This window comes from Epinephelus fuscoguttatus, linkage group LG23, assembly GCF_011397635.1.
Source record: "Epinephelus fuscoguttatus linkage group LG23, E.fuscoguttatus.final_Chr_v1".
NCBI lineage: Eukaryota > Metazoa > Chordata > Actinopteri > Perciformes > Serranidae > Epinephelus > Epinephelus fuscoguttatus.
Genome location: NC_064774.1, coordinates 23009728 through 23033500, shown reverse-complemented (window position 1 = coordinate 23033500; position 23773 = coordinate 23009728). Strand labels below are relative to the sequence as shown.

The following is a 23773-nucleotide window of genomic DNA, read 5'->3' as shown; positions in this document are numbered from 1 at the left end:
GGGTCTACTTGTGACCACTGTGCATCTTTCCCTAATATATTTTTCCTGTTTGGCAAATGTCTTTGAGAGTTGCCATACTTTCCTGTCACCACGTTACATGATTTAGCAGTTTTTCTGCCCTCTTTGTACCTCTGCAAATTGGCTCATGATAAAAAAAGGGTGATTGCCAAGCCCAAATTAAAGATGACAGATAGGGTGCAAACGAGGTCATGTGGCTCAGTTCCTGTCTGTTTGGCGGCACCTGGAAATTGCTTGACATGCTCCTGGAGAATATTCTTCAAATATGTTTACAATCTAATTATATTACACTATGATTTTGTCATCTTGTTTTCCATATTGCAATTTTACTTTTTTGGGGTATTCTGTACACACAACATCTGTTGCTTGTCTGTCCATCCTGGAGGAGAGATTCCTCCTCTGCTCTTCTTGAAGTAGTTTTTCCTGATCGGAATCAAGGGTTTGCCTAAGTTGCCAACACTGTCAGCCAAAAATGTTGTGCTTCCTCAAACTGGTATTACTGCAGTCCTATTGTTTTGTAAGGTGCTTTTGTGTATTCTCCATATTATGTGGATTGAGTACCACATTCCTTATTTCTCACAGGCCTCTTGGTAAATGCTCCTCATTGGTATGCTAACTATTCTTCAGTATAAATGAGACTTTTGTGACCACAATCTTGGGTGGCCCACCATTTCTGCCTATATCATCAGATCATGTGTGCACAGGCAGTGATAGAATTTGCAGCCTTGTACATCACCGTGTTTTAACATCTGCCATTTCAGCATTCAGAAACCTGCAGAACTCAGTCGGTGAAACACAGGAACCGTTTGTGCGTGCACTCTCTCTGAGCGGCAGGGAGCCAAGCAGCAAATCTCCAATGAGTCTCCACTGTCCAACCCTGTAATAAAACAACCCCTCAACACCCCATAATGACTCCAATCTGGCCCTGGGTTGTGGGTGCAACTAGCATGTATGTCACCCACCACATCCCCTCCCAGCTGGCCAGAAACATATGCTAACCACAAGTCCCCACTCGAGTTTTCTGCCGGGAGTTAACGGTGCTATTGATTCCCCAGATCCCTTGGGAGTAGTTTTGAGAGAAAGACGGGAACTCGCGGGGACTTGGGCACGGAAAGTGGAGTTTTACTTTGCAGCTTTGTGTGCAGTGTATCGGCTTGTGCTGTGCAGGGGGAATAAACTGGATAATAAAATGTGGTTTATTACCCAGGGAGGAAGCAATCAAGAATTCACACTTGGACTTGAAGATTTCCAGGCTCGCTTTTATATTTGTGTTGATGAAGTTGAAAACGATGACAGATTTTCTTCTGTAACAGGTTGCTTGTATTAAAGGAGGATGTAAGGAATACTTCAGGCTATGTTTTATTATTATCTACATTGTACGTATCTGTTGCCTCATATCACATTACACTTAATCCAGTGTTAGCTGTATATGATTGATAAGTCCTCTGTAGAACACTTATCTTTTTCCTGGTATGTAGACTTTGAGTTTTTGTTCGATGGTGCTTCTATAAAATACTCCTTTTTAAGAGATTAAACCCTTATTAAAGATTTGTTTGATTTTGTTTATCGTGTTGTTGTGAATAAGCATACAGTGTATAACTGTGTCAGTTCCTGCCAGCAGGATTTAAGCTGATCTTGTGTTTGATCAAAAACACAGATGTCCTATTGTTAGAATACTTAACTTACTTAATGTGGCAGTTACGGGAAAAAATCTGCAAGTGTATCACCAGTGAGTCATTGCTGCTCCAGATCAGATTACAACCCGTTCACCTGATGAAGTCAAAGGGGCTTCACAGAAAGATCACTCTTGATCTCATTTTGGCTACCTGTTTCAAGAGTGCTCAGATGCTGCCAATTTAACATGAAAGCAAATACCCGGCTGAAGTTCAAGTTGTTTGTCTAATGATCTGGCAGTGAGGAACATTCTGTGACTGGAGAAAGAGTGAGAGTTAATATTGATATCATGAGACAAGTGGCAGTATGGCGCTCTTCCAGTTGTTGTTGAAAAAGACACGAGATTCATTTTAAATCCACGTTTACAATTTAATTAATGCACATTCCTGCTGATGTTTTGAGTTCTGTGGCTGGATTTAATAGTGATTATAATAATGATTTTATTTGTATGGCATTTTTCTAGCTTTCCATATTAAAAAAATGTACAGAATGAAAATGAGTGAAAATCAGAAATCCATGCAGGCTATTTAAAATTGGACTATTACACTTTAGCTGCAAGCAATATGTAACACAATATGCTCTGGTGGAATATGATACACATGTATTACACACAGATATTATGAATCAATATTATGTAGGGCTGGATGATATGGCAAAAAATATTATCACGATAATTTTCCCCATATTGATTGATATCGATATTTATCATGATATATAATTTGACAACGCTGCGAGTTTGAAAAGTATCCTGATAATGTCTGACACCTGAAGAAACCAAATTATGTTCCAGCTCATGGCACTTGTCGTGAAGCTGGGGCAGAACAGTTTGAGAACAATATTTCCTGCCTGGGAGCTTGTACCCGCAGTCTAGCACTTTAATTTCTTGAACCCGTCTTTCACCACGGTGCTCATGGGCATCATGTCTTTGGCTAGAAAGTACAACACTGCGTCTGTGATGTCTCTGCTCCTTTTCGATCGCTTCTCATATGGGCTTGCGGTGGCAAAAATGGACGCTATTGATCGCTGTTTCGGTGCAGCCCACAGCAGAAGTGTTCGGCCATCGAGTAACACTCGTTGGTGAACTTCTGCAGTTTTGGCCCGTATTTTTATGCTCTCAGTGTAGTCACTGGGATGCCACCTTTTTCAGGTGATGGAAAAGGTTTGTTGTGTTTCCCGGCCTGGTTGGCACCAACCCAAGACGTATTTTGCAGATCTTCTTTGTCCGTGTGTTGTTATCTTTCAAGTAGCCAAACCACTTCCAAAGTATTGCCCTTGTGTAACCTTTTTTATCAACAATTTCGTCCATTTTCAGATTGCCTGACAGCTGTTTGTTAACTTCTGCTGCATGACACGCTGTTTGAATCTATCTAGTTCTATCCACATAGAGTAAAAATGACTATAGTTTATCATCGTCATCGACATACATTTTATTGCAATCCCGTTCCGAGATCGTTTTATCACCTAGCCCTAATATGATGTGCATAAAATGTCATATTCTTTTCGGTTGCTTTGCATTTATACAGATTTTTTGTCTTCACAGAGTTCTGAACAACAATAAGATTCAAGAACTAAGAAATGGATCCTTCTTTGGATTGTCTTCTTTGGAAAAATTGTAAGTATTATTATTATTTTGCCTTTTCTGCCAGTGATATGCATGAGCACTGCATTACAAAGTAAAACTTACCTTGGCTGTTGAAATTTGTGCTTGGTTTAAGAAATCTTAGCTTTAAAGAATGATGTTTTTTATCTCGCAAAGCAGATACGTATCCATGAAATATCGCCACTGGACTCTCCAATGGCCTGGCTACTGTTGTCAAGCACCATCACAACATTTCACATTATATCTACCAGTGCATTAGCAGGAGCCATCCATCACTCCACAAGTGAGGCTCGGGCTTGTGGAGTAGAACGTTTGTAAAACACACACTGGCCTCGTGCCAGTGGAACATCCAGGTCATAGAAAATGAGTCGGCACCCACACAGCACTTAGCCTCACTCAAGATTATCAGTCCATGGTGGAAGACTTGAGATGGTACGAGAAAAGGCTAATTATAGGTAGAGCCCCTAGGGTCGGTTGTTGTCTGCCTGGTGACATACTCTCAACATACAGCTGCTTGGTTATTCTGGGGATGGGGCCCACTTTCTTCTTGAGGAGTAGCATAGGCAACCTCATTGCTTCCCCAAGATACAGTCATACTTGTTTTAGCAAAGGCAGTAAAGTCTTTATCTTGGAGGAAAACCTTTCTGAAGGAAGTAACGTGGCAAGGAGGTGACAGTGGAGGAAAATTCACTCTAGATGGTGAATTTCTTGGTATACTCTTACATGTTCCCTGAGATTTCTTAAACAACGGAGAGATGTCTTTTATGACATGTGACTCTGACTGTGGAGATTGGAATGTCATCACCCGTGTTTCCTTCTTACAGAAATTTCCAGAGAATGGCTCTGGGCCCGCACATATGGGTGATTTATCACTCTGGAATGGCTTCATGCAGATAAAATAACCAGACCATTAATGGCCGTGCTTTTACCCAAGGCTACAATAACACATGACTGCATTGATATGGAATTCTAAGGGCATGTTTCCCTTGCCATTCTTCCCGGTTAAAAAGACCAGAAATATAGAAGGTATATGACGTTAAATTGGCCACCTTTAGCCTCGGGGTATCAGTTCAGGAAGAAGAAAAAGAAAAATCTCTAATTTTGCAAACTACTCCAGACTGTTTTACACTTTTGCTAAATTTTGGTGTGCAGAATTGTTATGACATATCAAGCTTGTGACTCTACAACTGCCTTCGTACTTGGACCCTGCTCATACCCCCCTCAGCCGCACTTGCAGAGTTTGATTTTGCACATTTTCAGTTCAGAGCACCTGCAGAATTTCTTCCTCTTTTCATCTTGTGGTCATAAATTGTTGTGGAAAAACGGTCCTATATGACTTCTCTTAAGTTGAAGTTAAGAAGACATTCATCTGCTTAGATTGTTTATAGATTTCTAGGAGAATTCCCTGTCTGCTCTTGAATTGGGTCAGATGTTAGTTTTTAGTGCTCAGGCCTAGAGGATAAACAAGAGCCTGTGTGTTGAATGTGTAAAAAAAAAAAAAAGCTTTGATCTGTCTCCACACAGAAGGCCCTTAAGGCTCTTATGTGCTTTGTCTGTGAATGGCCAGTCGATTTGGTTGTAAACTCAGTTCTGCCTGTCGTCGCATCAATCGGCAGGCAAGTTTACCTCCAAAAGCAGCTCCCATTGTGCCTCAGAGACCCCACCCCACTGCTGTCCACCCTCAGCCAGTGAAGCGAGATCACTAGATGGCTTGCGCGCTTTTGTCATTGTAATGAGGCCAAGCCAAGGCCAGAGGTGTCAGCAGTGCGATTCCCAAACACACTCTGAATGCTGAAGCCTCTCTCTCTCTGCAAAATCCCTACACCCTCCCTCCTACCTTCAATCACACTCGGCTTTTCTCCCCTAACTTTCGAGTCTGCTTGAATGAGCTGAGGCTCTCCATCTTGCCTTCCACCCCTCCTTCCTCCTTTTTTAGTCCACAAAGAAACTCTCCCTCATTTGGACTGCCTGTATGCAGTCGTGATGACTGAGACAGCAGCTGGCTGTGAGTGCCAGAGAGGGGCAGAGAATTGATTATGCCTATCCGGCACTCTGCGTGAAATTGCAAAGTAACTGTGGAGACCGCTGTGTTTTGTCGGGGCCAAAGGTGCCCCTGCTTGGAAATAAGCCACACAGAATCCCCATTATCACTGTCCTCCTAGAAATAGGAGCCAAGCTAGGCGACCGTCACATGCTAATTCCTTGCTAAATCCGCTGCTGTGGAGGAATGCTTATTGTGGAAAAGGGAGCAAGGATAACGGCTCTAGTGTGCAGTGTTGGTCTGAAGAACTGACTGTTGTCTACTCAGAAATGGCACAATACTAGTGGCATAAGGATATTATACATGAAGTTCATTTAAAATGGATATTGCAGTGCTCCTTTAACCAAGTGCACCTTATAAAGAGGACAGTGTTGACAAAGCTCTAATTTTCCAAACCGGTGGGATGATGGTAAATGCTGAGATGTAACAGAAGCACAAGTAGAAAGGCATAATGTCATTAGCATGCTGACTAAGCAATGTGATGTGATTAACATAGCCATATCTAGCTCATGTTTGCTAATATTAGACAAAAGCTGCTGCTCATACCAGATCGTGTAAGGCTGTCGCAGCAAAATCCCTAAACGTATTGAAACAAGTCAGGGTGTGCTTTATTGCTTCTAAAATTGGTGTTTTATTTGTAACAGAAAGTTGGGTTGATGCTTCTTTGAGAAATTACGTAGCCTTGCTGAAAGCTGGATTTTTGCAGTGAGTTTGTACAGTAATATTTTTGGAGGGTTCTGTAGGTCTTATTATTGATTAACAAGGAGCCATACATCAGTCTTTGCAACTGGAGGCTTGTTTAACACACATCAGTACTCTCTCCTCAGAGGGAATGTAGCATCATGCCAACCTTACACGCATCTATAACCCTCCACTGGAAAATGATGCCAAAAACAATCTTGAAAAAGAACTTTTATCATGAATAGCACCTTTTGAAAGACAGTAAGTGTGCCCCTAGAAATGGCAGCAGCCACGAAACCACCCTTTGGTTTGGGGCCAGTTCAAGAGCAGTTCAGGAGCACACCGAGAAATAATCAAACCAGAAAACCTGGCATTTTTCTCTGCAAGTAGATTTAAAAGGTGCCAGGTCATGTGTGGTCAGCGGTCTTTGGAATCTGAAATGCACTTATGGATGATTAAGCATGGACTGTTTCACTCTGACTCTCCATATTTTATCCACAAGTAATGGAATATCTTAGAGCTGCAGTGTGCTTTTTTGTCATTAGTTGTAGTGGTTACTCCAGACAATTTAGCAGGTTTTCCAGCGTGACTGATAGCTCAACTATAAAGACCACCTGCATATTATCATTCAGTAACTCCATCTTTTAGAATTAGTTAAAACCTAATAAGATATCCTTCTTGATATCAGAACTTTGAAACAACAAAACTGTACAGTGAATGTAATTCTCATGAACATACATGAGCATACCTGTCAGAATACCAACATTGTTCTCTGTTATATGTTTAAACCTGATGTTGTGGTTTGGACATATGACCCATGACTCAAACTGCAGCAGTAGAGCTTTCCTCTTGACTCATCAGCCAGTCGCATTCTGAACCCGGAGAGAATGGACAATGTTGTTTGTGTCCTGCTTTCCTTCAACTGCAAACTCCAAGCAAAGTTTACATAAACGTAAATTAGCTTCAAATTAGTAGACTCAACATGGCGGTTTGCGTACCCAGCACACACTCCCAAAATTGGCTCTCACTGGCGACGAAGGTCTTATAAGGATGTTTTTGATTTCTCTGTCCTGCCTTCTCATTTCTCTCTCAACACTCCTGCACAGAGAAGCCCAGCTCTGCTAGCTCACATCAAAAGCTTTAACAAGCAACAGGGTTTTTTTTTTTTTTTTGTCTATGACTTATCTATGGCCACCTACCCACCCTCAGATGACAGCTCCTCGACATCAAATAGACAGAGTTACCCAGAGGCCCTTTGTGTGGGTTCAGGTGGTGACTAGAAAGCCTCCTGAACCTCCACTGTAATGAGTGACTAGGCAGTGCCAGCGCAGGTGAGCGCCACAGGAATTTGATGACCGCAAGCCTTTGAACCTCTTAGGAGGAAAGTCTGAGTGTGTGTGTGTGTGTGTGTGTGTGTGTGTGTGTGTGTGTGTGTGTGTGTTTGTGCATCTGTGTGTTAGGGAGTGTGTAAGAGCTACAGTCAGGTCACTGATGACAGCGGTTGTGTAGTAATGATCAGTGGGTGAGGTTGGTGGAGGTCTGGGTGTTCCAATTAGATAGAAAAAGAAATGCACGTCGAAGCAAGATATGCTGCGGCATGTAATATTGTAACCATAGTATTATTATGGGCGACAGGAAATTTGTATCATTATGTTCTTCTAAGGATGGTAATCCAAGTCTGTCCTTGCCACTTTTAATTGCTTGTCATGTTGATGCTTGCATGAAATGTTAATTTCAAAGGTCCAGTGGTTAAAGTGGTTTCCATGCAGTTAGAATATTTAAGGATCGGTCTTCAGAAACTGAACTCCTGTCTGCTTATATTTAGTAACTCATCCTATGCGTCCTACAATGTGCTATTTTCGAAAGGTTGCAACTGATGATTGTTTTTATTATCAATTTATCTACCAAATAGTGTCTTGTATTAATTGTTTAAGGTACAAAATGTCAGTAAAGAGTGAGAAAAATGCTCATTACAAGTTCCCAAAAGAGATGGTGGCATTTTCAGACGTTCATGATGATCCCAAACCACGATGATTGCTAGTTAACTGTCACAAAAAGGTAAGGATGCATTCATACTGGCGCTGTTTAGTCCGCATTAAACGAACCCTGGTCCACTTCCACAGATGGTTAGGTTCGTTTGGAGTGGTGTGAACGCTCATTCGAACTCTGGTGCGGACCAAATGAGCGAATCCTGGTCCGCTTGAAAACTGGGGATCTCAGTTTACTTGCAAGAGAACCCTGGTGCAGTTCGCTTACAGTGGGAAATGCTTATGGACTATCCAGCAAACCAAAGAGAGGAAGTGAACCAAAGAGAGGAAGTGTCGTAGGGCGCAGTGCATTTTGGATAGAAAAAAAAACAATGGCAATAGCGCAAACTGGGAGAAGCAGAGTGGAAGGTGATGGCTGAAGGGGATGGATTTCCGTTTTCAGTCCTGGCCAATCGATGAGCTGGGTTTTCTTCTTCCTCATGCTTTTTTTTCTTCCTGGTCAGTGGTCGTTTCGGGCAATGTCGCCCCCTAACGACCAGCTGTTGTAACTGCGTGACATTGTCCAGGTGGTTTGGTCCGCTTTAAAAAGTGCAGTGTGAAAGTGAACTGAACCGAACCGAACCGATCTGCATTTCCCGCCCAATTGAACTGAGTCCCTCAGACTATCCAGGTGTGAATGCGCCCCAAGACAGCCAGTAAATATTTGCATTTGAGAAGCTGGAGCAAGTGAATCTTTGCCAGATTTTCTTTAAAAAATCACTTAAATTAGCAAAATTTTTGCAGATTCATTTGCTGTTGTTTAATCATCTACCAATCACTGCAGCTCTGTTTTGTTGCTGTTTAAATTGCTCATGAAGATTCTGTTTTTTCCCCCCACAGGGACCTGCGGAGTAACATGATCAGTCGTATTGAACCAGGCGCTTTCCTCGGATTGCCAGCACTCAAAAAACTGTGAGTAGTGGTGGAGCTTCTGCAGCCTCACTCTCTTTTTAATGTGGTGTCTTCAAGTGTGTGCATACTCTACATTCACACATGTAGCCCCTCTGGGATTTCACCGAGGTGTCCTTTATATTATTGTAACCAAAAGATCTAAATCCAGCTTTTTTAAAGGCAGTTTGGAGTGCCTGCTTTAATTACTTGCCATGTGAGAATATGAATATTGCGAGTGAAGAGGCGCCTCTTGTGATTATTTGTTATATTGAAATGTGGTTAAAGCCATTTTCTTTTGGTGTTTAAAAATGGTTATGTTGTGGCTCCAATGCTTTTACAAATTCTCAAACAGCTAATATAGTGTCTGGGCAGTGCAGGCTGTATGTGCAAGTGTTATTTTTAATAGCATTTAGTCACAGACTGCTTCACTGCTCTCAGCAATGACGCAATCATATATTGTATTTAAAGCAGCTGTTGTTTTGTGTGGATCTATGCAATGTGTAGTGCGTGTTCTAGCAGGTCCACAGTGTATCCAGTGTCCATAAGGGAGCATGGTCAAGCAGCAGTCTATTTCGACTGCCTTGTTTTCTCTGGCCCACCGCCAGGAACCACTGCAGACAGCATGAGGCCTTATATACTTTCACACACTAGAGTAAAAAAATGGAGGCGGATATATAAATGTGTGTGTGTGGTGTCTAAGAATGTCATGTGATGATAATTTTGATATGCAGAGAATACAGTCCATCTGGGATTTGTGGTGTGTAAGTGTGGGAGGTCAGAATCTGTGTACACAAGCGTATAGTTGTGTGTTTCTCTTTGTGTATGTGTGCGTGCGTGAGGGGGAGCACAGCACAGCATGAATTGGAATCATCCAACAGTGCCCAGCCGCTGCCAACACAAACTTGAGCTTGGCTGCCGCTGCGGAGCAATAAGAGCGAGACAGGAAGGCAGTCAGCTCCTTGGCTCAAGCCTGGCCTCATTTCCCCCCTCATCTTCACTCCATATTCATGCCACACTCACGGATTCATGCGTGCCTATATGTCTTCTGCATATTAAATTCCCACCCCCCCACCCCCCCCCCACACACACACACACACACAAGCTATTCGTGAAGCCTTCCCTTATCACTACAGAGTGATCTGCAACCTCAAATGGACATGTTTGTTCCATAGTACAGTTTGGTTTTGCCTGAGGGTAACAACGTTTAATTGGCCCCACCACCCGCCTCAGTTAATTTCAAAGGGTAGTTGTCACTCACTCGACTGTGAAAGGGAGGGAGCACAGAAATGGGATGATGAGCGAAGGAGAGGATGAGGTAGTGCCGGACCCTGGGAATGTAAACACAGAAGCCCTACATCAAAGGTTGGCATCCTCTGCTACACATCCACCCCACTTTTTTTCCCATTTTTGGAAAATGGGAGTGGAGTTAATTGGCAGCAAGATATACCTAAAAATAGATCTTTACCACGTTCTTATATCACATTTATTCGACACACCTTTGGCACATGCTTCTCTACGTTTCTCTTTGTCCTTATCTTTGACTCGACTCCAGACAGTCTGTGATTTCCCTCAGTATCGCCTAATTAGATTACTTCTCATTTCAAGACGTGCCATTTGGAGGGGCCATTCATCTTATGTGTTTTGTCACAGAGCAGTGACAGGGGCATTTAAAGTGAAGGCTGCACAAGTTTGGATAAAGTGGGTTCTACACATCAAACACATTCGTCTTTTTGACACACTCAAAGGCTAGTTGTGTTTCAGAAGCAGCTGTAGTTTAGTCGTTCTAAACAAAGTTAGTGAGTCCTACTTTCATGCTGCCTTGGAAAGTGGTTGAGAAACACTTTAGCTTCATATATACTCACGTGCAATAACTTGTGCGGTTATATGCTAGGCTGAGAAGTTCCGCCATAGGCTAAGCAACAAATGACATGCACCTCCACAAAAATGTAGCTATGAAGATACCACGTGGGCGTTACAAGAACGATTATTGGTCAGCGTGGGCTGCTTCTGATGCCAGTAGAGATTATCGAGAGTGAAGACGACAGTTGATAAATGGCCTCATTTTCTCCTGCTTTTCAGTAGCACACATCTAGCAAAGTCATCTCCACTGCAACTTTTATGCTCACTACGACCCCCCACACATTACCACAGTGAACGAAACCATGTGACCTCCTTCGAGCTGTCTGATATTCAGTAATGAAACAAGTTGGACTTTCGAACTGTTGCACATCAATGAAAGAGTGTAAACAGAGTTACTGTGGGGAATATAATTAAAGCATGATACAGCCCGATCATGTATGACGAATTTATCTGGCGTTGCAGTGGTGCATCAAAGGGAAATATTAAACACTGAACTATAAATCAAAAGTGATGGTGTCGGTTTCTACAGCGTGACTCCAATTAACCCCTTGCATCAACCATCAGTCCAGCTTCTCCCAGTCCCCACTATAGGGTTTAATATGAATTTTTTAATTGATTTTAAAGTTAACACAGTAGAACATATAGCATAAATCAGTGTCTTAAACAACTTGGCAACCTTTCAGTAGGGGTTCAGTGGAGTTTGTTTTCCTCTGATTTCCAGAGGAGCTGCTATAAGACCAGTGCTCAGGTCACAGTTCTGTGCACATGTATACCGTTGTTAATTTAAAGCCAAACCATACTGAAAAAGACAGTCCATGTCAAGGTGAAAACAAGTCTACAGATGAGATGACTGGCATATAAAGAACTCTACGCCTGCACTGTTACCACAGGACTAACATCTGATGTACAAGTAGTCAGCTTGTCCCAGTCGTCTGGATTTCTTTATCCATGCATGGAGCTCGGATGTAGGGTGCACTGTTGGTCACACCCTCAGAGGGAAAGACAAGTGTGTCCCTTATTTCACTTTCCGTACAGTTCAAACACATTTTCCGCACACAAATATATTCAAACGCCCCCGTCTCTCACAATATACAACACTCCAACCCCCGGGCCTCAGCCCTCTTTACTCTGCATTCCACCAACAGCTGAACAGTCTTGAGCCTAATCACATCGGGCTATTTTTGCTGCTGCCCCTCGTATCAATCACAACAACTTAAGCACTGCACTGAAGCGGTCCTTCTTGCTGTTAATGTGCCACATGCCTGTGGTTGAAAGATGCGTTTGAGATTAGTCTTTGGAAATGAAAACTAGTCGACTAGTAAAAGCAGATGGGGATATAGCCAGACGTCATTGATTTGTGGATTCTTTTGCAAAATGATGTTAGCTATAAGGGTTTCTAACAGTAAAAGTGTGTTAAAGTAATAAGAGTATTCACCATCTTGTCTAAAGTCCCTTGATGTAGCTGTAACTTGAAGATTTGAATCCAGGCGATAAAGTAAGATGAAAGTATGCCTTTAGCTAGGGGAGCCCCCTCCCTCCACCCATTCACTTCTCCTGTGTTATCCTTCCCCTGACACACAATGCTCGCACAAATTGGCAAGCCTGCAAAAGGCGGCTTTTTCTTCTCCTCCAAGTGGAACTAATAACCTCACACAGTAAATTCCCCAGCTGGTACCTTAAGGACCAACACCAATAATTACATAAATGTTCGGATGTTAGCATATGCCCGACAGTCATTTTCCAGGTATCATTTTGCGCCGCATTCCTCAAGCACCCCAGGATACAGTTTAGCTGGTGGTGGGTTGAGGTAATCTTTCTTTCCTCCCAGGCTCTTGTTTCTCTTCTTGGCACTTTTTCAACGATTGGATCATTCAGAGAAGAATATGTGTTACAGCTAATGTGGAGGTGCTGTGTCTATGAGTCTTTGAGTCACTGGGAATGGTTGCTTAAGATGTTATCTCTGTGGGAATTTAAAGAGCCTTAAATGTGATTGTTGGATAATAACCATATTGGAAAACTTACCAAAGCTATTTAAGTTTCAGGAATGTTTAAAGCTGCACTAATATTTTTTTTATCAACAGTAGATCAGATGTTTTTCCCTTATTTCTTATCTTGTTAATCATGAGAGGTCAAAACTAGAGGTCTTCACAGTTCCAAAATGACAAATCCGAACACAAATGGACCTGGGGAATTTGTTCCATGGTTATTCTGTTGTCACTTATTTTGTTGTTGTTGTTGTGATGCTACACATGGTTAGATTGGTGAGAGGTTCAGTGTATTTTACGGAAACCATGAGCACCAAAGGATATTTCATTCAGATTTATTTGCATGTTAAACAATTGGAATGGAGCCGAACACGTATAAGTCCTGAGATGGGCCTCGGGTCCTTGGGTCTGGGTAGACCCATGAAGACGTCTAGTCCAAAGTCCAACAACACTTTTAGTATTATAAATAACTTAATTGTAAGACCAATGCATGTCCATTTGTTGGGTAGGGTGTGTGCTTGGGTGGGGTCCTAACCCACCGGTGGAGGAGTGCTGTATCAGAGGATGGTGAACTTGAGTTTACCTCCAGGAGCCTGGAGCCTCCAGTGAATATTTCCTCTTTGCAGCCACTCCTGTACATTCGCACATTGAGTGTAATTCATAGAGGCAGGATCAGTCTTTTCCGTGTTCGGTTGTGGACTCGCCTTTGATTCCTTCTGAAAGGCGTCGGGAGTCTCGCACACTTCCATCTGATGTTTGCCAGAGACATCATGTTAGGTCACATCCAGGGGAGAAACACACACTTTTGACGTTTGTGACATTAATCATAGGTGATTAATCATCTCCCAGAGTGTTACTGGGCCTTTGATGTGTAGGTTCCCCCCAGAGGCCCACACAGACACATTATCTAAAAATCACCTTGAACGTTGTAAACCTGTCAGCTGAATTTTTGGGCTCTTTGCCTCAACCTGTCTCTGTTAACTTTTTTTTTCAAAAACCCTGCTACACTTAATCTCAGTGATGTCTTCCTGTTTATCAGTTTTTCTAACGATACAATCAGAATTTCACGGCTTATCTTGATGTCCCAGCCTAGCTGCTGGTCTTTTAGACCATTGTAGCTGTCAGGTTGTGTTGATTCTGAAAGGCGGAAGAAATAAACCTGAAATTTCTTGTTTCTGTGTTCTACAGGGACTTGTCCAACAACAGCATCGGTTGTCTCAATGTGGACATCTTCAAGGGCCTCACCAGTCTGATCAGACTGTAAGTCATTTTTTATGAATATATGAATTGTTTGCCAAACCAGGTGTTTATGTAATCATGTCTTTGTAATAAAATATGATAAATGATTACTGTTTTTCCATCTTTCTTTTTTTCCCCAGAAATCTTTCAGGGAACATGTTCTCTTCTCTGGCTCAGGGGACTTTTGACAGCTTGGCGTCTCTGAAGTCACTGTAAGTATGATAACAAGCATGGTGCATGACGCAAGCGTCCCTGTGTGACTGTGATGTCTGAATATTTACAATGACAATTACTGAAATCAAAACTGTTATTAACGAATGGTGTTTAAGGCTACATCCACACTAATACATTTTCATGTTTAAATTAAAAAAATCACAGCATGCAAGTGATTTAGCACTGTTTTAGAATCAATATCCTTCCATACCAACACCCCTGAAAACGCATGTCACCTGACTATTCACGTACACTGGGCATGTGCGTGCTGACTTAAACAGGAAGCAAATTGTGTGCTCTGTGGCTGGTTGCTTAGTTACAGAAAATACCACTAAGATGGCAACAAGTAAAACTAGAGATTCTTTGCTTGAACCAAGGAGGTGGAACTATTAATGAAAGTAGCAAATGAGTATAAGGCAGTCAAGTCAAAAAACAGATTGGGAGTTGTTGCAAAGCTAATATGACGATATGTCTGAATGGTATCAGGAGCATTTATGGTATCCATAGCTGTGGGCGCCATGGAAATGGGAAAGGCGTACCCATACGAGATGGATAAATCACAAAAGGTATGTAGACTAAGCTATAATGTTTTGGTTTGATACGTCATGACTGATAAGACCCAATTGGGAAGCAAACATGGGTGTCTGCGTCATCATCGTTTAAACGCATGTTTGTTTCTACCCGTCCAAACTAAAATGCAGCCCTGGAGTTTTCAAACTAAAATGGGGTCAGCATTTTCAAAGGTCTTTATTTTAAGGGTTTAAAGGTTCCAAAACTGAAAGTAGCACATGAGTATAAGGCAGTCAAGGCAAAAAAAAACAGATTGGGAGTTGTTGCAAAGCAAATACAACAACATGTCAGAACAGTACCGGGAGCATTTATGTTATCCATAGCCGTGGACGCCATGGAAATGGGAAAGGAGTACCCATGCGAGATGGATAAAAAAGCCTAAGTCATAAAATGTGTGTTTCTGTCAATCCACAGAGAGTTTCAGACGCCTTACCTGCTGTGTGACTGCAACCTCCTGTGGCTGCTGCGTTGGATCAAAGAGAGAAACATCATGGTCAAGAACACCAAGTGCTCCTTCCCCCAGTCTCTCCAGGGCCAGTTCATTACCTCCATCAGGCCGGAGCTCCTCACCTGCGGTAGGAACACACAAACAAAAATTTGTATGCATGTGTGTACAGACTTGACACAGCAGAAAGATGTCACCCTAAAATAGTAGTTGTTGAATCATTTGCCATTCCAGTGACACCATCTGATGTGTCATTTGTCCAGTCTCAGACATTTTGAAAGGTTGAAATAAGTCATGCTGAGTTGTGACAGAGATTGTAGCGTCAAAATGGCGCGCTGTCTCTTTAATTTTTCTATTTTGGTATCAGTGAGGCTGCTGGTGTTTGGGGAACGGGGGCTTGTGCAATGACACGGGAGATAAGGAAAGGGCTGCCCAGGCCAGTGCTGCCTTTGTTTGTACTTGCTCATGTCTTATCAGTTTGGCACTCATCACAGTGAGGGATTATGAAATACATGGCACAGATCTAGCAGGAGCTGCGGCCTGACATGAATGACAAATTACCCAGAATTCAAGGTGCTGTTTTAGTTTTTCCCATGTGTCCAGAAAGTGCCAAAATTGAAACAAAGAGGCATTGTGTCCAGAGAAAATGGAATTAAAAATGATTTGTGACAAATATGAACTAAGTAACAATATTTTTTCTAGGAGAAATGACTACCCTGAATCTCTTCCTAACTTCTGTCTGGTGTCCTCAGATGCTCCACTCGAGCTGCCCTCCTTCCAGCTGACTCCGTCCCAGCGGCAGGTTGTCTTTCAGGGGGACAGCCTGCCATTCCAGTGTCAGGCCTCCTTCGTGGCCGAGGACATGCAGGTGCTGTGGTACCAGAATGGCCGTATGGTCAAGCCCGACGCCGCCCAAGGGATCTTCATTGAGAAGCGCATGGTGCAGAACTGCTCTCTAATTGCGAGGTACGGCAGTGTACAGTCATGTCAATGCTAACCAAAGGTGGTGAGTGTATGCTCTGTGTCACAGTTAAGCTGACTGTTGTGTCAAAAGTATCTGAAATTTCTCTGGTTTCTCCTTCACGTTTCCCATCAGTGCGTTGACCATCTCAAACATCCAGCCCGGCTTTACTGGGAACTGGGAGTGCCGGGTCAGGACAAGCAGGGGCAACAACACCAGGACTGTCCACATTGTGGTGTTGGAGAGTTCTGCAGAGTACTGCGCTCCTGAACGCGTCTCCAACAACAAGGGAGAGTTCAAGTGAGTGAACACTCACATTTGGATGGACGATAAGGAGAATATGTATCATATTTTTGACCAAATATCTCAATATCATATGGTGACAATATTGTAAAGTTGGTCCTTTCACAAAATGTTTACACAATGTGACTTTTGAGAAATAATTATTAGTAAAGTGGATGTCATAAAGAAGTGAGTAAAAGCAAACAATAGAGCAGAGACAACAGTCTCAACAGCAGCCTTTAAAACCAGGAAAATACAACACTTATTATTTCCAAAATCTGAGACAATATGTAGTCTCATATCACGATATCATATTATATGGATATTTTGCCCAGCCCTACACACACACATAAGCAGACACAGAAGTACTCGCTCATACTAGTCACCTTAAGATATGAGTACAACTCTATCAGGCTTTTATGTTGGGTTTAAATGGCTTATTGGGTATTTTAGAAACTAAATTACATTAGTGAACAGTCGCTGTATTCATATGTAATGTGTTTCTTTGTTAATCAGACCTTGTTATTTGCCAAATTGCATTCTCACAAAGTAATCAGGAACCAGTTCTTTAAGTAAAGCATGTTCACCATGCTGTCATATCAAGCACTGTGGCTCCCCCTTGTGGTGTAACATATGAATTACTTCAAGGCTCAGGCCACAGTCATTACATCTGTGTTGCTGTTAATGTTACACACATTATGACACAAACTAAGGAGAAAACAAGGACGTTGCATGTATTATTTAATGATGAATGGAAACAGCAGGACTGTGATTGCTGATTACTCGACTCCCTCTAGGTGGCCCCGCACCCTGGCCGGGATCAGAGCCTACCTCCCCTGCAACAGACTGCCATCGAGCGCAGGCACCTACTCAGGCAGCTCAGGCGAAGAGCAGCGGGCGTGGCGCTTCTGTGATCGCAAGGGGCTTTGGGCGGAGGACGACTACTCCCGCTGCCAGTTCCAGAAAGATGTCACAAGATTCCTATATGTCATCAACCAGGTCTGTGTCGTGGTTAATGAGACTGTGATTTTCTGCTCTGTGACCTCGTTAACTGTCTTTTTTTCAAATATTAATTCACTCCTTTGAGTTCGTCTTATCCTGTCTGTGCCCCCCTCTTTGTTTGGACCATTTCAATCAGATACTGACTAATTGTGTATCTCTGTATCTTTCTGCCAGATGCCTCTGAACGAGAGCAATGTGGTGGCCAGGGCCCGACGTCTGTTGGTCTACACAATAGACGCTGCCAACTTCTCGGACAAGATGGACATTATCTTTGTGGCTGAGATGATTGAGAAGTTTGGCAAGTTTGTCGAGAAGTTTAAAGATGTAAGTATAATGGTTGCTCTTGTGTCTGTGTGCTTATGTTCACCGTAAGAATGCGATGCATGTCTTTGGTGTATTACCCCCTTTCAAGGACAAATAGATTAATGCTCAACAGCTGTTTGTTGTCATGTTGTTTAATGAGAAAGGATGTCTTGTCACGACTTTGGGCACAGCTGTAGGCTGACGAAAAGAAAAGTTTTCAAAGTAAAGGAGCTCCTAGCATGTTGTAACTGCTGTAAGCAAAGAACGCTATATTTTAAAGTATGAAGTTGGGCGACACCATGCTTCAAATGTCGTCACGTAGCTATGAGTCTCTCTCTTAAGCATGTGTTTAAGGCTGTTTAATACAAACAAGATGCTGGTTAAAGATATACATGTCTTCTGATTCCATCCATCCTTTGAGCTGCTACTATATGTAGTCAGCCGGTGCTGTGAATTTCCTAGCTGACGAATATTTGTGTATTCACTCATGTTGATATTCTTGTCTCCCAGCTAGGTGAGGTGATGCTAAGCATGGCCAGTAACTTGATGCTGGCCGATGAGAGGGTGCTCTGGATGGCTCAGCGTGAGGCCATGGCCTGCTCCCGCATCATTGCCTGCCTCCAGAAGATTGCTGTCTACCGCCTGGCAACAGCCCAGGTCTTCTCCCTGGTTAGTCCCGTCAACAACACTATGGGCCGAATTTTTTTGGCAGTTTTATCCTGACCTTGACAGGAACATGCAAAGTCCACGCACAGATGCCCTGGCTGATGGGTGCTGTTGTGCAGTGGTTATCTATCAACACTGTAGCAGTGTTGGGCAAGTTTCTCTCAAAATGCAATTTATTACATAGTACTAGTTACCTTCATTTGAAATGTAGAAGTTATTTTATAATATTACTCTCTGTGTAGAGTAATCAGTTACTTATTACACTACTTTTTCGTTCACCAAAATGACCTCAGAAGAACGAATAGGAATTTCAAATGGATGAAGTTCATGTTGTTTCACAGCAGGTGGTCAAAGCACAAAAGCTTCAGTTTATTACCACTCATTTCAGGTTACATACAGTGATTAACAGTACTTATTAAATATCCTGCCTTTTATCAATAATAGTGTGATAATATAGAACAGTTGAATAGCCTCGACCTTTTAAAATAAATGAACAGCCTTGGACACAGGGAGGGTCAGGCAGAGGATCTGAGCCTGATTTTGAGATACAGATGAATATTTGTGGGCCTATGATAAGAAACACAATAAACAAATGTTGAAGTTAGCACAACAAACAGAATCGTGTGCGATGAACTCACTGTGATGTACGCAAATTAATACTACGGACCTGAAAGACCCACCTGCTGGTTCCTGGTATGACAGTCAGCTACAACAGCAGTGAAGAGAGTGGAGTGGAGAGCAACGCAGTGCCAGTGTTGCTCTGTAGTTGTAGGGGATGTGAATGGAAATATATCCAACATATAGGCTACTAACATCACCCAGATGTGCCCATCACCAGGACAAAGAAAAAAACAAACTGGAGGCCAGCTCCTTATCCACACTACTTTCCAACAGCCCCAGGACACAAAAGCAGAATGGGGTACGTTGTAGATGTTGCAGGTTTCTTAATGGAAACACACCAAACATGATAATGCACAGTAGATGCACGCTTCCATGTGCCTAATGACACGTTTGGCGAGTTTAGTTTGGCAGAAAGAAAATAGTTCCTACATGAAACTGTTCACAACAAGATCTGTGGATTATCTTCAGTAACCAGGTCATGATTTCCGGAAAGAGACATCACTGAAAGAGTTTTTAAAATGTACTTTTGTGTGCTTAGAGCACCACGAGTGCTATTTTCGTTCCTCTGAAATGGAGAGAAGGCAGACATCTCTACAGCTGATCTCTCCAAAAAAATCGCACAAAAACAATCTAGAGTGATAAATAGCACTACAGGGGAGATTAAAATATGTGTTTATAATTTTTGGGTGAAATGTCCCTTTAAATGAATTGAGTCAGAGTTCATTGTTCCTGTTGTCCTTCCAGACATCCCCCAACATAGCACTGGAGGCCCACGCTGTCAGGGCCAACGACTGGAACGGCATGACCTGCATGTTGTTCCAGAGGCTCAGCCCCGAGCGCACACCTGGACAGGACCGCCAACTCACCTTCAAATGCAACACAACCAGCTCATTCTCCAGCATCCTTCACAAGGTCAGCTCCTACTAGAAATAATTATAATGTGTCAGCAGGTTGCTGTGGGCAAGGTATTCTCTTGGTGTTTGGTTCAGATTGCAGTAAACACATAAAAATCAACAAAACAGGAAAAATATGGAATACATTTTTACTTGCTGGTGTCTTTTGTCCCTATAGAGCACCATCGTGGAGGCTTCCCTGCAGCTTCCTCAGTCTCTCTTTACCCAGGCTGCACTCCCTGGACAGGTGGAGGACACGGTCTACAAGCTCCATCTACTGGGCCTCCGCAATGGCAAGTTTTTCCCCTCCACAGGCAACTCCTCCCAGCTGGCTGATAGTGGGAAGAGGAGGAGTGTTGCCACCCCTGTCATCATGGCCAAGATAGGTGAGTCATTGTGTTTTGCTTTCATCACAAGTGTTTAATATGTTTATTTTTTTACAACAGAGTGAAGAAATGTGAAAATATTCCGAGATATAATAACACTGACTCATAAAGCAGACACATTTTCACACAATGAAATAAAAACTTGAAAGCAGATTTTCACTGTCAGATCTTCCTGTCTGTGTTTTACCACCAGACGGCATGTCTTTGCGTGTCCTGAGGACACCCGTTAACATCACCCTGCGACGCTTTGCCCGCGGCTCAGACGCGGTGTCTGCCTGCTGGAACTTCAGCCTGGCAGGAAGCCACGGAGGATGGCAGAGTGACGGCTGCCGTATCCTGGGCCACCATGACAACTTTACCACCATATCCTGCAACTCTCTGGGCAACTACGGCCTCCTGATGGTAAGCTGGGTTATTGATTTTTGACCATTTGGAAAGTGATGACTTCCATTGATCCGTATCAACATGGCCTGAATTTCAATTGAGAGTTTTTAAATGTAAATCACTTTCATGTACTCTTTTAGCTAACTGGCTCTCTAATGGCCATTACAAAATACTGCCAAGTCTACTAAAGGTTCATAAGATGACACTGAACCAGGAAAACATACTGCTTGCACTTTGTAGTTGTCTATAAGCATGATAACTCTTGGGTTATAACGTGTAGCGACGTGAAGTGACAATAATACTTTAAAACCGAGAATTTATCACCTCATCTGTCACGCAGGACCTCAGCAGTGTGGAGTATTTCTCTCCAAGCATCCAGCCCCTGCACCCGGTCATCTACGCCACTGCTATCATACTGCTTATCTGCCTGTTCACCATTATCATCAGCTACATTTACCATCACAGGTAAGACGAGACTGCTCCATAGACTACTGTCTGTTTCTACTGTAATGTTTCCTTTAATTATGATTGATTGTGTTAGTGTTTACTTCTTACAGATCTTTTAAGTTACATTTTTCCTTTGTTAATATGATGACACCAGTAAACAATGGTGCATGACAATGATTGGGGGATTGTTTAAGTAAAGGCTTGTGTAGAGCCTGGTGATAGGATTTGGGTATTGTAATAAAGTGCAAAATTTCCCACCACCATTTTTTATTTATTTAACTTTATGTTTTTTTAATTCTGTTATTGCAAAACTCTTCTGAAACCAAAAGTTAGAATTTCCCCCCCTGAATATTGTCAGTATCATTGCCTCGCCCCGGTGGGGTAAAGACAAAACTGTCGCCATTTAGATCAACATAAACAATTGCTTCATCCATAAGTAAGAAATGCTTGCTCATCAGGGCATTTTAATTCTGTAATCTTCTGTCTCTGTGACCTCAGGTCTGTCCGCGTGAGCCGCAAGTTTTGGCACATGTTGGTCAACCTCTGCTTCCACGTCTCCCTCACCTGCGGGGTCTTTGTAGGTGGCATAAATCAGACGCGATACGCAAGTGCGTGCCAAGCGGTGAGTATACGCCACCCGCACACCTCCCGACACTCCCGCTGCGTTTGCCTCCAAACTCAGCAGCCGGCGGTGAAAAATGAACAAGTGCTTCAGATGTTTTCAAGGAAAAAAATGTTGGGAGAAAGTTGCCTTTGGCGAAGTTCACTCGGCTTGTAAAAAAAACTTGTGGAAACACAGTAAAAGATGCATAGAAAGATACAGTAGATTGTTTCCATGGCTGCGGGCGATCCTGCGCCTCCCCTCATGGTGTGTTGTACTGAGACACATTACTTATTCATATTTCATTGCACAAAGTACCTGGATAAAGGATTTTGGCAGAGAACTTTTTGTTTATTTATTTAATCCCCTCTGGCATGAAGATATATCTCACAGGGTGATTTTTCAGCTTGGGCCGACGATGACATACTCAATACAAAATTGCTCAAGGATCATTATGCCATTTAAAATACTTACGCACTGCATTCCATCATCTTTATTTTTATTGGGGGAATTTAACAACGGGTGCCTTTTATCATTCTGATGAAGGAGATTGATTGCATTTCTTTATGCTTTTGTAAATGTCAGGTATATTATGGTGCGATCTCTTCTAGGTGGGTATCTTGCTGCACTATTCAACTCTGGCTACCGCTCTTTGGGTGGGCGTGACGGCACGCAACATTTACAAGCAGGTAACACGCAAGGCCAAGCGCTATGAAGAGCTGGACGAACCTCCCCCTCCACCACGACCTATGCTGAGGTATGATACAACAACTCTTCCATTACAATGCTAGGAACAAAATTATGACATTTAGGCTGTATTTACTGCCTTAATGTCTTTGCAGACTTCATGTTATTTGTCAGTAAACTACTCGGTGAGATCTGCTGTTGTTAATTACAGCTTTCTCACAGTTCTATCTTGCTGCTGTGTCTACTCCTCACCTTCTGTGAGTGAGGAAGTTAAACTTATTTCTTGCTGTCCTCTGTTTCTTTTGCATTAGACGTGGATCTGCACAAGCATGCCAGCACAGATAAAATCATAGCAGTCTGCCAATGTAAACTACACTTGGATTTCTAACTGTTCAGAAGAAACGGGAATGTTTTTCGGAAGATGTGTTTGACATAATCAGGTCGTGTGAAGATACCTGACACCTATCTTTATCTTTACCGGCAGGCAAGACAGAGCAGGCAACATTAATGTAGCCCAGGTTTAAGATGGTGGTGGATGACAGGCTGTGCCATGTTTTAAAATGATGTCAGCTTTACATTCTTTATATATTTTTGCTTGACATGCAAGTGAGAAGAGGTCATTGAGCTCTCTCTTGTTTTACGTGTCCATGTGTGTTGGCGAAACTGCCACATGGTGTCAGTGTAGAGGCCTGAAATACCACAGGGCATCTGTGTCCAGCTCATGCCTGCTTGTCGCCCCACAATCAGAAATACTGAAATCCTCTCTGTGCTTTCTCCGAAAGGTTCTACTTAATCGGCGGAGGGATACCCATCATTGTGTGTGGGATCACCGCAGCAGCTAACATCAAAAACTATGGCAGCCGGACCAATGCACCATAGTAAGTAGTGCCTTTATAGGAAGCAATTAAGGCTCCTTTCTCTCAGTATGTGCTGTCATTTTATCTGTACAATAACATTTAACAAAGGAGCATCCAGGCCCATTACATTCTGTCCTCAGGAGGAGTTGGCTTTAGCTATCGACCGGCCAGGCTGCATCGCTTTAGTAAATAATGGATATTTTTACGAGGGTTGGAAAAGTTTATTCCCTGAAGTTCTGATTATGGAGGCCTATTAATGTTATGTGCATCCAAGCAACAAGCAACTGCTGCCAGTTTACAGCGAACTCCTCCACCCCGCTCCTACAGTAGCAGCTGTTTAGATTGTGCAGCGCGGCTGACTAATTGAGAAATCTGGACCCGTATCTGTATGAAGTCTTTGGAGTTTAATTAATTTCTTGCAAGCAAGACGAATCCAGCC

The 23773-nt window shown here is 42.7% G+C and overlaps 1 protein-coding gene across 1 annotated transcript in view; it reads left to right on the top strand.

Moving 5' to 3' along the window:
• The window catches only part of adgra3 (adhesion G protein-coupled receptor A3), a 34366-nt gene that overhangs the window by 8525 nt on the left and 2068 nt on the right, over positions 1-23773 (top strand). Inside the window, exons 2-18 of the mRNA XM_049567900.1 lie at positions 3233-3304; positions 8882-8953; positions 13966-14037; positions 14157-14228; positions 15214-15374; positions 15997-16210; positions 16341-16505; positions 17285-17486; positions 17664-17813; positions 18303-18461; positions 19824-19991; positions 20151-20358; positions 20552-20760; positions 21083-21207; positions 21688-21811; positions 22402-22547; positions 23260-23355. Coding sequence (XP_049423857.1) covers positions 3233-3304; positions 8882-8953; positions 13966-14037; positions 14157-14228; positions 15214-15374; positions 15997-16210; positions 16341-16505; positions 17285-17486; positions 17664-17813; positions 18303-18461; positions 19824-19991; positions 20151-20358; positions 20552-20760; positions 21083-21207; positions 21688-21811; positions 22402-22547; positions 23260-23355 — 2415 coding nt within the window. The remainder of the gene's footprint in view (positions 1-3232; positions 3305-8881; positions 8954-13965; positions 14038-14156; positions 14229-15213; positions 15375-15996; positions 16211-16340; positions 16506-17284; positions 17487-17663; positions 17814-18302; positions 18462-19823; positions 19992-20150; positions 20359-20551; positions 20761-21082; positions 21208-21687; positions 21812-22401; positions 22548-23259; positions 23356-23773) is intronic.